Genomic DNA, 11,878 nt, shown 5'->3' with positions numbered 1-11,878 from the left:
CCTCACAGGGTTGTTGTGCAGATAACACAGGGGGAGGAAGCCCTATGCACAGGCTCCTGATTTTTTGGGAGGAAGGGTGGGGTCGAAATGTTTGTTGTTGTTGTTCAGTCGCACAGTCAAGTCCGACTCTTTGCGACCCCATGGACCAGATCACGCCAGGCCCTCCTGTCTTCCGCCATCCTCTGAAGTTGGCTCAACTTCATGTTCGTTGCATCGATGACACTGTCTAACCATCTCATCCTTTGCCGTCCCAGTCTTCTTTGACCTTCAATCTTTCCTAGCATCAGGGTCTTCTCCAGTGAGGGCTCCCTTCTCATTGGGTGGCCAAAGTATTTGAGCTTCAGTTTCATTATCTGGCCTTCCAGGGAACAGTCAGGGTGGATTTCTTTTAGGATTGACTGATTTAAGAACATAAGAACATTGTTGTTGTTGTTGTTGTTGTTCAGTCGCACAGTCAAGTCCGACTCTTTGCGACCCCATGGACCAGAACCCGCCAGGCCCTCCTGTCTTCCGCCGTCCTCTGAAGTTGGCTCAACTTCATGTTCGTTGCATCTTTGACACTGTCTAACCATCTCATCCTTTGCCGTCCCCAGGGCCGGATTTAGACTTGCTGAGGCCCTAAGCTATACAAAACCCAGAGGCCCCCTACTGTTTTAAATTACATCAGCTGGTCTCAGAAAAAATGAAAATATATACGCCTTTTTAATATTTGAAATCATTTTTTATATTGTGTTTTTATTCGAGGCCCCAGCAGATTGCGAGGCCCTAAGCTGTAGCTTATTTAGCTTATGCGTAAATCCGGCACTGGCCATCCCCATCTTCTTTGACCTTCAATATTTCCCAGCATCAGGGTCTTCTCCAGGGAGTGCTCCCGTCTCATTGGGTGGCCAAAGTATTTGAGCCTCAGTTTCATTATCTGGCCTTCCAGGGAACAGTCAGGATTGATTTATTTTAGGATTGACTGATTTGATCTTCTTGCAGTCCAAGGGACTCTCAAGAGTCTTCTCCAGCACCATAGTTCAAAAGAATCTATTCTTCGGCACTCGGCCTTCCTTAGAGTCCAACTCTCGCAGCCATACATGACTACTGGGAATACCATTGCTTTGGCCACACGGACTTTTGTTGGCAGGGTGATGTCTCTACTTTTTATCATGCTGTTTAGATTCGCCATCGCTTTCCTCCCAAGGAGCAGGCGTCTTTTAATTTCATGGCTGCTGTCATAGTCTGCGGTGATCTGGGATCCCAGGAACGTGAAGTCTGTCACTACTTCCACGACTTCCCCTTCTATTTACCAAGGAGTGATGGGGCCGGATGCCATGATCTTAGTTTTTTTGATGTTGAGCTTCAAGCCCACTGTTGCGCTCTCCGCTTTTACCCTGAGCAAGAGGCTCTTAAGGTCCTCTTCACTTTCTGCCATTAGAGTGGTATCGTCTGCATATCTGAGGTTGTTGATCTTTTTCCCAGCTATGGATGATAACCCATGGGGGTTCATGAAGCAACGTTCTGTTCTCGGCATGGTTTTGATTTATTGGAATTTATTGGAATGATTTTCCCGCATACTTCATAAATTTCGCGGCTGGATCTTCAATAGCACAGGGACAACGTCTGTAGTCTTGAAAGCTGGGCTGTGTGGGTTCCCCAGTGGACCACATAGCTTGGGGAAATATGCCACGGCACCAATCCGAATCAGGCACTGCATGCGTGGGAATTACGGAGGACCTGCGACTCACATCTGACCATCACACAGTTCAGTTCTAGGTTGTAGCAAGTGAAAGGAACACTAGCAAATAATCTTAGGAACATCAGTTTGTAAAAGAATGTAAAGTCTTTAAAACAGTTCCCAGGAGCTATAAAAATAACCCAGCCTTATTAAACACACACACACACACACACTTCTGGGTTTCTGAACAACCATGCCTGACACCGGATAGTTTGGTGCAGTGGTTAAGTGAGCCAATTTGGTGCAGTGGTTAAGTGAGCCAGTTTGGTGCAGTGGTTAAGTGAGCCAGTTTGGTGCAGTGGTTAAGTGAGCCAGTTTGGTGCAGTGGTTAAGTGAGCCAGTTTGGTGTAGTGGTTAAGTGAGCCAGTTTGGTGTAGTGGTTAAGTGTGCGGACTCTAATCTGGGAGAACCGGGTTTGATTCCCCCACTCCTCCACTTTCACCTGCTGGATGACCTTGGGCAAGCCATAGTTCTGACACAGCTGTCCTTGAAAAAGAGCAGTTTCTGTCAGAGCTCTCTCAGCCCCACCGACCTCACAGGGTGTCTGTTGTGGGGAGGGGAAGGGAAAGGAGATTGTAAGCCGCTCTGAGACTCCTTTGAGTAGTGAAGGGTGGGGTAGAAATCCAATCCAGTCTCTTCTCTTCTTCTTTAAGGCCAACAAAGTTTTATTCAAGGAATAAGCTTTTGTGTGCATTCATACTGGTATCTGAAGAAGTGTGCTTTGCACACGAAAGCTTATGCCTCGAATAAACCTTTGTTGGTCTTAAAGGTGCCACCAGACTCCAACTTAGCCCTGATACCAAGTTCGGGCTTATAGGTTCCCATTTCCTTCGCCAGAGAGGCTGACTTTGGAACTGCCCAGTAAATGCATACACCAGAATTCTGCCTATACATTGTTATCCCAACTCTCCTCCAGGGAGCTCAAGGCAGCAAAAAATGACCCCACGGTCCCCACCTGTACCTTCACAACAACCAGATAAGGTGGGTTGGGCTGAGGGAGAGTGACTGCTCCAAGCTCACCCACTGAGCATTGTGGTTGGGTGGGAATTCGAACCCGGGTCCGTCAGACCTTCATCCCATGCTCTAACTACTACCCTGCCCTGCCAATCCTGACATCTCTTTGGCAAAGTTCAGGACCCAGCTTGGAATGCTCCTTCACCTAAAAATGCTCCACAGAAGCGGAAAACTAGCTCGCTGATCCTTAGCTCACGGGAGCCTCTTGACATTTGCTTCTCCAGCTGTCGCAAAGTCCATTCCCTCCAGCAAAGCTCTGCCTTCCCCGCCCCCCGGCAGTCACACGGGATGCTCCAGAGAACACGGGGCAGCTTTCAATAAGGAGCAGACAGAATCATGGAGGATTGTTCCAATCAGGGCTATTTTTGGGCAGGAACGCACAGGAACGGAGTTCCGGCTGGCTCCCGAGTTGGCCACGCCCAGCAGGAACTCATTAGCATAATAGGCCACACCCAACAGCAGGAACTCATTAGGTTTGGCAACAGTAGGGGTGTGTGGCCTAACATGCAAAGGAGTTCCTGCTCCAAAAAAAGCCCTGGGTTTTGACAACAAACAAGGTAAACAGAATAAGAAGCAAAAGGTGGGTGTGGCTGGATGACCACACTTCTGGTAACATGGGGGTGCGGCCTAATATGCGAATGAGCTGTGCAGTCAGGGGGTGTGGCCTAATAGGCTAATGAGTTTCTGCTGTTGGGTGTGCCCTATTATGCTAATGAGTTCCTGCTGGGCTTTTTCTACAAAAAGAGCCCTGGTTCCAATCATTTGCCATGCTGGCAAAATGGAGCCTCTGTGTTCAGGGGCAGTGTATCTCCGAACGTCAGTTGCCGGGCAACAGAAGTGGGAAACTTTGGCAGTGCCCCCCCACTCATGGGTCTTTTATAACTGTGTGCTCAGCCACTCTGGGACTCAGGATGCTGCATTAACTGGACCATTTTGGCCTGAACACCTCGGGCTCTTCTGGTGCTCCTCAGAGTCCACCCTGGCTCCCATGCTGCCCAATTGAAGGAGCCACCCCAAGCGTGCCAAGTTGACCCTAAATCAGGGGTCCCCAACACGGTGCCCGCGGGCGCCATGACGACTGCCAACACTTTCCCTCGTGCCCGCCAAGTGTGTTCAGAAAGTGGGCGGGGCCTAACTAAAAGTATTGGAAGGAGATCCATATGATAATATCTCAGATAACTGATTTACAGATTCCCTTAGACCCTCAAATTTTCTTACTCAATATTTTACCTGATAATTTGCAGAAATCTGAAAAATATCTGGCGGTACACTTATTCACTGCAGCAAAGCTCCTACTGGCAAAATTCTGGAAGAAAGAGCTCCCTTGCAGGCGAGACTTTATATCGAAAATCATGGAGGTGGCCGAACTGGATAATTCAACTATGAAACGACATGGAAGAAGTGATCATGTTTTCCAAAATACTTGGTCAAAACTATATGACTGGCTTGACAAGAATACCTAAGTTGAGCAGTTAGTTTGATAATATGTGAATCATTTTGGTTGGAAATTAAGTTGTAACAGGTGAAGGATCCCTGTTTTTGTTTTGTTTTGTTTGTTTGTTCTTGAACTGGAAAACAATAAAGATATAATAAGGGGGGGAAGAAAGTGGGCGGGGCCAGCTGGGGCTTTTGCCCGCCTGGACTTCTGATTGGCTGTGCAGATTACAAGGCCTCCTGTGAAACCCAGCTTCTGCCTGAAATGCTGAAGAGTTACTACGGCCCCGGGCACAGGGGCCGGAAAATGCGGGGGGAGGTGTGGCTAATTGCCCCGGAGGAAAATAACGTGCAGAAGTCCTTTCGAGGTCCCGTGGGTAGGCGTCAGGTGCAGATCAGACGGCTAGTCCGCAGCACGGCAAAGAAGCAGCACGGCGCGTTCAAACCGGCACTCGCGCCGTGCTGCTCCTGTGGCAAACGCCGCTTCCTGTTTGTGCGCATGCGCCGTTGGGCGCTTTTCCGCATCCTGCGAAGACTTGGGGAGAAAACTCCTCTTGGTCGTGACGGAACATCGGCAGCCACCGGATGCCACGACAGTCCACCGGAAACACAGTCAGATGCCCACCCTTGCCCCGCGGTTTCCAGAAACTAGTACCTCATAGGTACTAGTTTTTAACTCAGCACCTTCAGCAGGGAGCCACGGGTTCGCCACGGGAGCACTGCGCTTCCCAGATGCTGGGGTGTGATCACGCCCGGAAAATCTGCGGGACTCCCGTGTCTCTCCCGCAAGTTGCCGTGTGACCGGGGTCTATGAGAGTTTTACACAACTTTGCTCCTGGGAGTTTTGTGGTTGGCTCCGCCTCCCGCTGCAGCCATTTTGTAGCTGCACCCACCACCCTCTGTCAGAATTCCAGAGGTGCCTACAGGCTCAAAAAGGTCGGGGACCTCTGTCCAAAGCTTGTGGGGCCCTCCAAGCGGCTCTGGCCTGTGGCTCAGTGGTAGAGTGGCCATGGCTCAGTGGTATCAACAGAAGGATTAGTGTCCAGATCACGTGAAGTGATGGTATTGCTTTACTCTGCTCTGGTTAGACCTCACCTAGACTGTTGTGTTAAGTTTTCGGCACCACAATTTAAGAAGAATATAGACAAGCTGGAATGTGTCCAGAGGAGGGCAACGAAGATGGTGAGGGGTCTGGAGATGAAGTCCTATGAAGAAAGGTTGAAGGAGCTGGGTATGTTTAGCCTGGAGAGGAGACGACTGAGAGGTGATATGATAACCATCTCCAAGTACTTGAAGGGCTGTCATAGAGAGGATGGTGCAGAGTTGTTTTTTTCTGTTGCCTCAGAAGGTCAGACCAGAACCAGTGGGTTGAAATTAAATCAGAAGAGTTTTTGGCTAAACATTAAGAAGAACTTCCTGACAGTTAGAGTGGTTCCTCAGTGGAACAGGCTTCCTCGGGAGGTGGTGGGCTCGCCTTCTTTGGAGGTTTTTAAGCAGAGGCTAGATGGCCTTCTAACAGCAATGTGGATTCTGTGAACTTAGGCAGACCATGAGAGGGAGGGCAGGAAGGGTTGCCTCAGTGCTTGGTTCTCGTGGCCCTTTCTTACACGCCGGGGAAATGCTGATCGCACTTTGAGGCCAGGAAGCAATTTTTCTCAAGGCCAGTTTGGCCAGGGATCCTGGAGGGTTTTTGCCATCTTCTGGGCATGGAACAGAGGTCACTGGTGGTATGTGTGTGGGGAAGGTATTTGTGAATTTCCTGCATTGAGCAGGGGGTTGGACTGGATGACCCTGGAAGTCCCTTCCAGCTCTATGGTTCTATCTGCTTGGCATGCAGAAGGTCCCAGGTCTGATCCACGGCATGGCCATAAGTGATGTGAAAGATTTCAGCCTGAGACCCTGGAGAGCTGCCACCAGTTTGAGTAGACAAGGCTGACCTTGATGGACCAAAAAAATTGATTCAGTATCAGAGAGAAGAGAAGAAGAGAAGAGATTGGATTTATACCCCGCCCTTCACTACCCAAAGGAGTCTCAGAGTGGCTTACAAACTCCTGTCCCTTCCCCTCCCCACAACAGACACCCTGTGAGGTAGGTGGGGCTGAGAGAGCTCTTGACAGAAAGTGCTCTTTTTCAAGGACAGCTCTTATCAGAACTATTTATTTATTTATTTATTTATTTCAGCTTCTATACCGCTCAGACCCGAAGGTCTCAGAGTGGTTCACAATTGTGCTGCAAGTGCAGATTGGTCCTAATCTATGGCCACATTATTGAAGGGTGGGGATGCCTACCAGCACCCGGGTGGGTTCGCTGTTTCTCCTCGGCAGTCTTCTGGGTCAGCCAGCGTCTGTGTCAGTTCTTTTTCCCAGCGGTGGTCTTCCGGCGCACGGCCTGTGGAGGTGTGGCTCTGCTCTGTCCATTTCCGACTCCGCTGCGCCTGCGCCACCCACGCCGCCGTGCGTTTCTTTGTTGCTCCGCCTCCTCCGTTGACGGACAGGCACCGGGTACTGGACGCAGTTGTCTTCCTTGGCCACCAGGGATCGCCGTGTCGCGTCGCCGCAGATGCCGCACCACTGCTGCCGTCCTCGCCGTCGCCACAGATGCCGCCGCCATTGCTGGTCTTCTCGCTGCCGCCGCCGCCGAACTCCACCACGTCCCCACACGGAGGAGGGTGCCCCCTACCCTTCTAAGGGTAGGTACCCATTTATCTACTTGAATTTAACTTTCGAACCGCTGGGTGGGCGGGAGCTAGGACTGGGGCCGGGTGCTCACCCCGGCCACGGTGGGTCTCGAACAGCCATAGGGCTGTTCGCTATGATGTTACAAGCAAGCGTTGTTATTGCTTGCGCCACCGCTCCATCTTGCTGTCATAGTCTGCTTGCCCAAGGTCATCCAGCCAAGTGCAAGTGGAGGAGTGGGGAATCGAACCCGGTTCTCCCAGATTAGAGTCCATGCACAATCACTACACCAAACAGGCAGCTTCACGTGTATTCATGTGTGTTCTTGTGGCTCTTTCCAGGTCTTCAGGCCCATATGAACGAGATTCCTTTGGTCCACTGGAAGGAACAGATACACATCTCGAAAGAAACTCACTGCCCATGGTTGAGCTGATGCAATGAGGCTGCTCTGCTGGTATGTGGCAAAGCAGGTAAAGGCTATAAATATTCTGTCAAGAGGTTTCTGTGGGAAAATGTAAGCAGTGTCAAGGCGGCCAGGGCAAAACTCGTGAAAGGCTGTCCTGGCAAGCAGCCGCTTTCTTTTTCTCAGTTGGGAAGCCGCAAATGTCATGTTTGCAGTGCTGCAAATGCAGTTGCCATTCATACGTCACACTAGGACGGGTGGGGCAGTCTATTTGGGGTGGTTTCACACACGTTGAAGAATCCACTTTTAATCTGTTTTCAGTGCCCTTTGAAAATGGAGTCCCCCCCCCCCCGCGTGAAACAGCAAAATCCACATCCAAATGATTGCTAAAGTGCATGGATGTCTACTTTCGCTTTTGGCTGCTTGTAGTTATATTAGTCGGCCCAGACGCATATCCTTGAGCCCCAGTCCGGCCTGGCATTATCTTTTCCCTGGGAACTATCGGTCGTTATTTCAGCGAGTCTCTAGCTTAGGTGTGGTTTGCCACAGGCCATTAGGGTCCTGCTTGATTGAGGTATAATTGCTTGCTTCTCTCGCTTTTACCCAGTTCTAACACAGAAAAGTTAACCATCTGGATCCTATCAATGTCTCAATAACTTTCTATTCTTTGAATGACTGTTGTTGGGCCATTGCTTTCTTCTGTAGAGTCTTCCTCGGCGGTCTCCCATCCAAGAACCCACCCTGCTTAGCTACTGAGAACTAACGCGAGCGGGGCTATACCACACTGCCTTCCCTCCCAGCAGGGGTCGATTCGGGGGAATCGCGGGGGATCGCCGTTCCCCCGGGTGAGGTGCGGGGGCGAGGCACACGACGAAGCCCTGCCCCCTGCTTCCGGTCGGGGTAAAATGGCGATTTGACGCACCCTGTAAGTGCTCAGGGTGGACGGGTGTTCCTTACAGCAGTTTGGACTGTATTTTGGTCCAACGCGGCTTCCCCCAGGCAGGGGGAATGCCTGGCAGGCATCAAGACCCAAGAGAGAGTTGAGATTGGTGTGATCAAGTCTCGGAGGAGGCTTGTATTACACTTTGATCCCCTCTCCCGAAGCGGGCGAGCGCATTCAGGGGGGGTGGCCTTATGACACACTTCCGGTGATGTCAGGGGGTGTGGTATATGCTAATGAGTTATGCTAATGAGTTCCCCAGCTCTTTTTCTACAAAACGACCCCTGCCTCCCAGTGAGCGATTGCTACTCATTGAAGATTGTAGAGTAATGAGGTATGAATGATGGTAGAAGGGTTAGTTTAGAAGGCGAGAGAACTCTGTCCAAATTGCAGACTCTATCACAATGAACGTGAGTGAAAAGGCAGTCTTGGCACTTCGGCTTTTAGACAAGCCAACTGGGTGTTCAGCTCTTGTGATCTCTGTATTTCCATGGAACAGTTCCCTTTGTCAGCCTCCCAGCTGGGGTTTTGGAGCAGGCCTGAATGACAATAAGGTGAGGCTAGGCTTGCCAATCTCCAGGTGGGGCCTGGAGATCCCCCCTAGTATTACAACTGACCTCTAGACAATAGAGATCTGGAGACAGTGGCTACTATGGAAGATAGACTCTATGCCAGGGGTGGTCAAACTGTGGCGCTCGGGAGCCCCATGTGGTTCTTTCGCACATAGCGTGCGGCTCCCGGCAGGGCAGCTGGGGAAGCTGAATATCATCAGCAAACCAATATAATTGGACAAATAAATATAATCATCATCAATACCTGCTTTTATCCCTTTTGCTATTTTTTTCGGCCATCTCGTTTAATGTTAATAAAAAGCAAATCTGCGTATTTTCCAATAAAAACATGTAATATCTGTTCATGTCTTGCTGCTCTCAAGCATCTGATGCTTATTCTATGCGGCCCTTACGTTAAGCAAGTTTGGCCGTCTCTGCTCTATGGCATGATGCCACAACGAGGGAGGTCTCTCTTCCCCCCAAACTCTGCCCTTCCCTGGGCCCACTCCCCAAACCCCCAGGAATCTCCCAACCCAGAGCTGGCAACCCCAGGTGAGGCTGAGGCCGGAGGACAAGGAGTCCGACTGGATTAGCAGCCCCGGGGTCATCCAGGAGATGAAAAGGGAAGCCAGGAGAGAGGAGGTCGGACCAAAAGGAGAAGTGAGGAGGTCAGGTCAAGGGGGGAGATGGTGTCCGTCAAGGGGGTGGCCCCCCAAATAAAGCGGGAATTGAGTGCGCAGGGGGTGTTGTGGGTAGAGTCTGGTTGTGGCCAGAGGAGCAGATGTGTCGTTATGTGTTTGCACACTGAGGGCTACTCTATCGTTGTATTCTCCAGGGGACTCCTCGTGAATCAGCCAAGGTGTTTCTGCTGTTGCTTCACGTAACCCAAACCCACCACGTTGTTCGAGCTGCTTCCTGTAAGACAGCAGAAACAGCCGGAAGATTAGACAGAATGTTAGTCATTTCGACCATCCGTACAAAGTTATGACACAAAGGGCCCCTCGAGGGGGTGGCCAGGAGAGCCCCAGAGGTGGACATTCCTTTTTGAAGGGATGGAAAACTTGCTTACACAATGCATAATTTTACAGACCACGGTCAGGTTCCCACCTTACCTACATAAGTGCTGTTAGGTCGCAACTGACTTACAGTGACCCCATCCAGGGTCTTTTAAGGCAAGTGAGAAGCAGAGGTGGTTGGCCATTGCCTGCCTCTGCAGAGTCTCCCTTGGTGGTCTCCCTTCCAAGCACCAACCCCAGCAAGGGGCTTTCAAGGCACGTGAGAAGCAGAGGTGGTTGGCCATTGCCTGCCTCTGCAGAGTCTCCCTTGGTGGTCTCCCTTCCAAGCACCAACCCCAGCTAGGGGCTTTCGAGGCAAGTGAGAAGCAGAGATGGTTGGTCATTGCCTGCCTCTGCGGAGTCTTCCTTGGTGGTCTCCCATCGAAATACCAACCCCGGCCAGGGGCTTTCAATGCAAGTGAGAAGCAGAGGTGGTTTGCTATTGCCTTCCTCTGCAGAGTCTTCCTCGGTGGTCTCCCATCCAAGTACCGACCCTGCTTAGCTGCCGAGGTCTGAGAAGATTGGGCTATTCCATGCCACCTTCCCTCCTGGTTCCCCCTTTATTCATCTTTTTTCTAAAGCCAACCATCACCTGGGACTTGGTGGCTGGCCACTAGCATGGTTCTTGAATGTCCACAAACACCTGTTTGCATATGCAAGTCATCCCTTGACCTCACATACATAAACCCGCCCCTGGTCTGTTTTGGTTGTCGGGCTTGGGTGTGCATTCGAGCAAACCTGGTGTGCAGACATGCCTTGAAACCGAATTCATCACAGCCATGGTCAGATCTGAATGCTGGTGTCTTACCCAAGTATTCCTTGTAATATTTAGGCTGTAGGTTCCGCCCATCTGGGGAAGAAAGAAAGGCACAATGCGATAAGTATCTGGTTGGGCAACAGCTGCCTACGCGTTGTACTTTTAAATGGCACATTTGCATGAAAGTCATGGCAAATGCTGGGGTGTCGGCTTCAGGTGGCCTCGAAGGTAGCAACGTGTTCCACAATCGCCCAGAAAGAGGACAGGGACAGATTGGAGCCAGCGGACTAGAGAGCCCAACCACTGGCTGTATACTCTGTGGAACAGTTACAGGGACACCTAGTGTCAAGAAGCCAGAAGTACATGCAGGATAGGATTGCAGACTCCAGGGTGGGAAATTCCTGGAGATTTTGGGGGTGGAGCCTCAGGAGGGGAGGGGCCTCAGCAGGGTACAATGCCCTCCAAACACCCTCCAAAGCAGCCATTTTTTCCAGGGCAAGTGGTCTCTGAGAGCCAGTTTGGTGTAGTGGTTAAGAGCGTGGACTCTAATCTGGGAGAACCGGGTTTGATTCCCCACTCCTCCATATGCAGCTGCTGGTGTGACCTTGGGTCAGTCACAAGTTCTCTCAGAGCTGTTCTCTCAAGAGCAGTCCTCGAAAGAGCTCTCTCAGCCCCACTTACCTCACAGGGTGTCTGTTGTGGGGAGGGGAAGGGATTGTAAGCCTCCCTGAGACTCCAAGTGAAGGGCGGAGTTTAAATCCAATCTCCTCCTCCTCCTCCAACTCTTCTTCTTCTTCTTCTTCTTCTTCTTCTTCTTCTTCTTCTTCTTCTTCTTCTTCTTCTTCTTCTTCTTCTTCTTCTTCTTCTTCTTCTTCTTCTTCTTTATTTATTTTTTACACTTATATCCCGCCTTCCCCAGTGGGCTCAGGGCGGCTAACAGAGGCCAGATCATTAGTCTAGCCATAAGTAAAACATATAAAAATATAATAAAACATCAAAACTAAGACTAAAGTGCTCTATCCAGTTACTAGTGTCCTAGATCCAAGATGGTATCCCCACGACTCGAGCTGGTATTCTCAGCGTACATATCCAGTGGCGACGGCGTTTCTGATGTAATTCCAAGTTCTTCCTGGGGCCCCGTCAATGCATCCATTCAGATGTCTTGACGGTGGTGGTATAGTAGGGCGGCGGCTCCTACTCAAAAGCCTGGCGGAAGAGCTCCGTCTTGCAGGCCCTGCGGAACTGTGAGAGGTCCCGCAGGGCCCGGATCTCCCCCGGGAGCTCATTCCACCAGGTAGGAGCCGCCACCGAAAACGGCCTGGCCCTGGT

The 11,878-nt window shown here is 50.8% G+C and overlaps 1 protein-coding gene across 2 annotated transcripts in view; it reads right to left on the bottom strand.

Annotated features, from left to right (window-relative positions):
- Positions 1-9,113: 9,113 nt before the first annotated feature.
- WFDC1 (WAP four-disulfide core domain 1) overlaps positions 9,114-11,878 on the bottom strand; it is a 23,503-nt gene continuing 20,738 nt past the window's right edge. For both annotated transcript variants that reach the window (XM_015414923.1, XM_015414924.1), the window contains exons 5-6: positions 10,601-10,642; positions 9,114-9,652 (exon numbers count right to left, since the gene is read on the bottom strand). In XM_015414923.1, the coding sequence (XP_015270409.1) occupies positions 9,588-9,652; positions 10,601-10,642 (107 nt within the window). In that variant the 3' untranslated portion in view covers positions 9,114-9,587. The remainder of the gene's footprint in view (positions 9,653-10,600; positions 10,643-11,878) is intronic.

The sequence above is a fragment of the Gekko japonicus genome, unplaced genomic scaffold, assembly GCF_001447785.1.
Source record: "Gekko japonicus isolate JY-2015 unplaced genomic scaffold, Gekko_japonicus_V1.1 scaffold2972, whole genome shotgun sequence".
Taxonomy (NCBI): domain Eukaryota; kingdom Metazoa; phylum Chordata; class Lepidosauria; order Squamata; family Gekkonidae; genus Gekko; species Gekko japonicus.
This window is presented reverse-complemented; position numbering and strand designations above follow the sequence as displayed.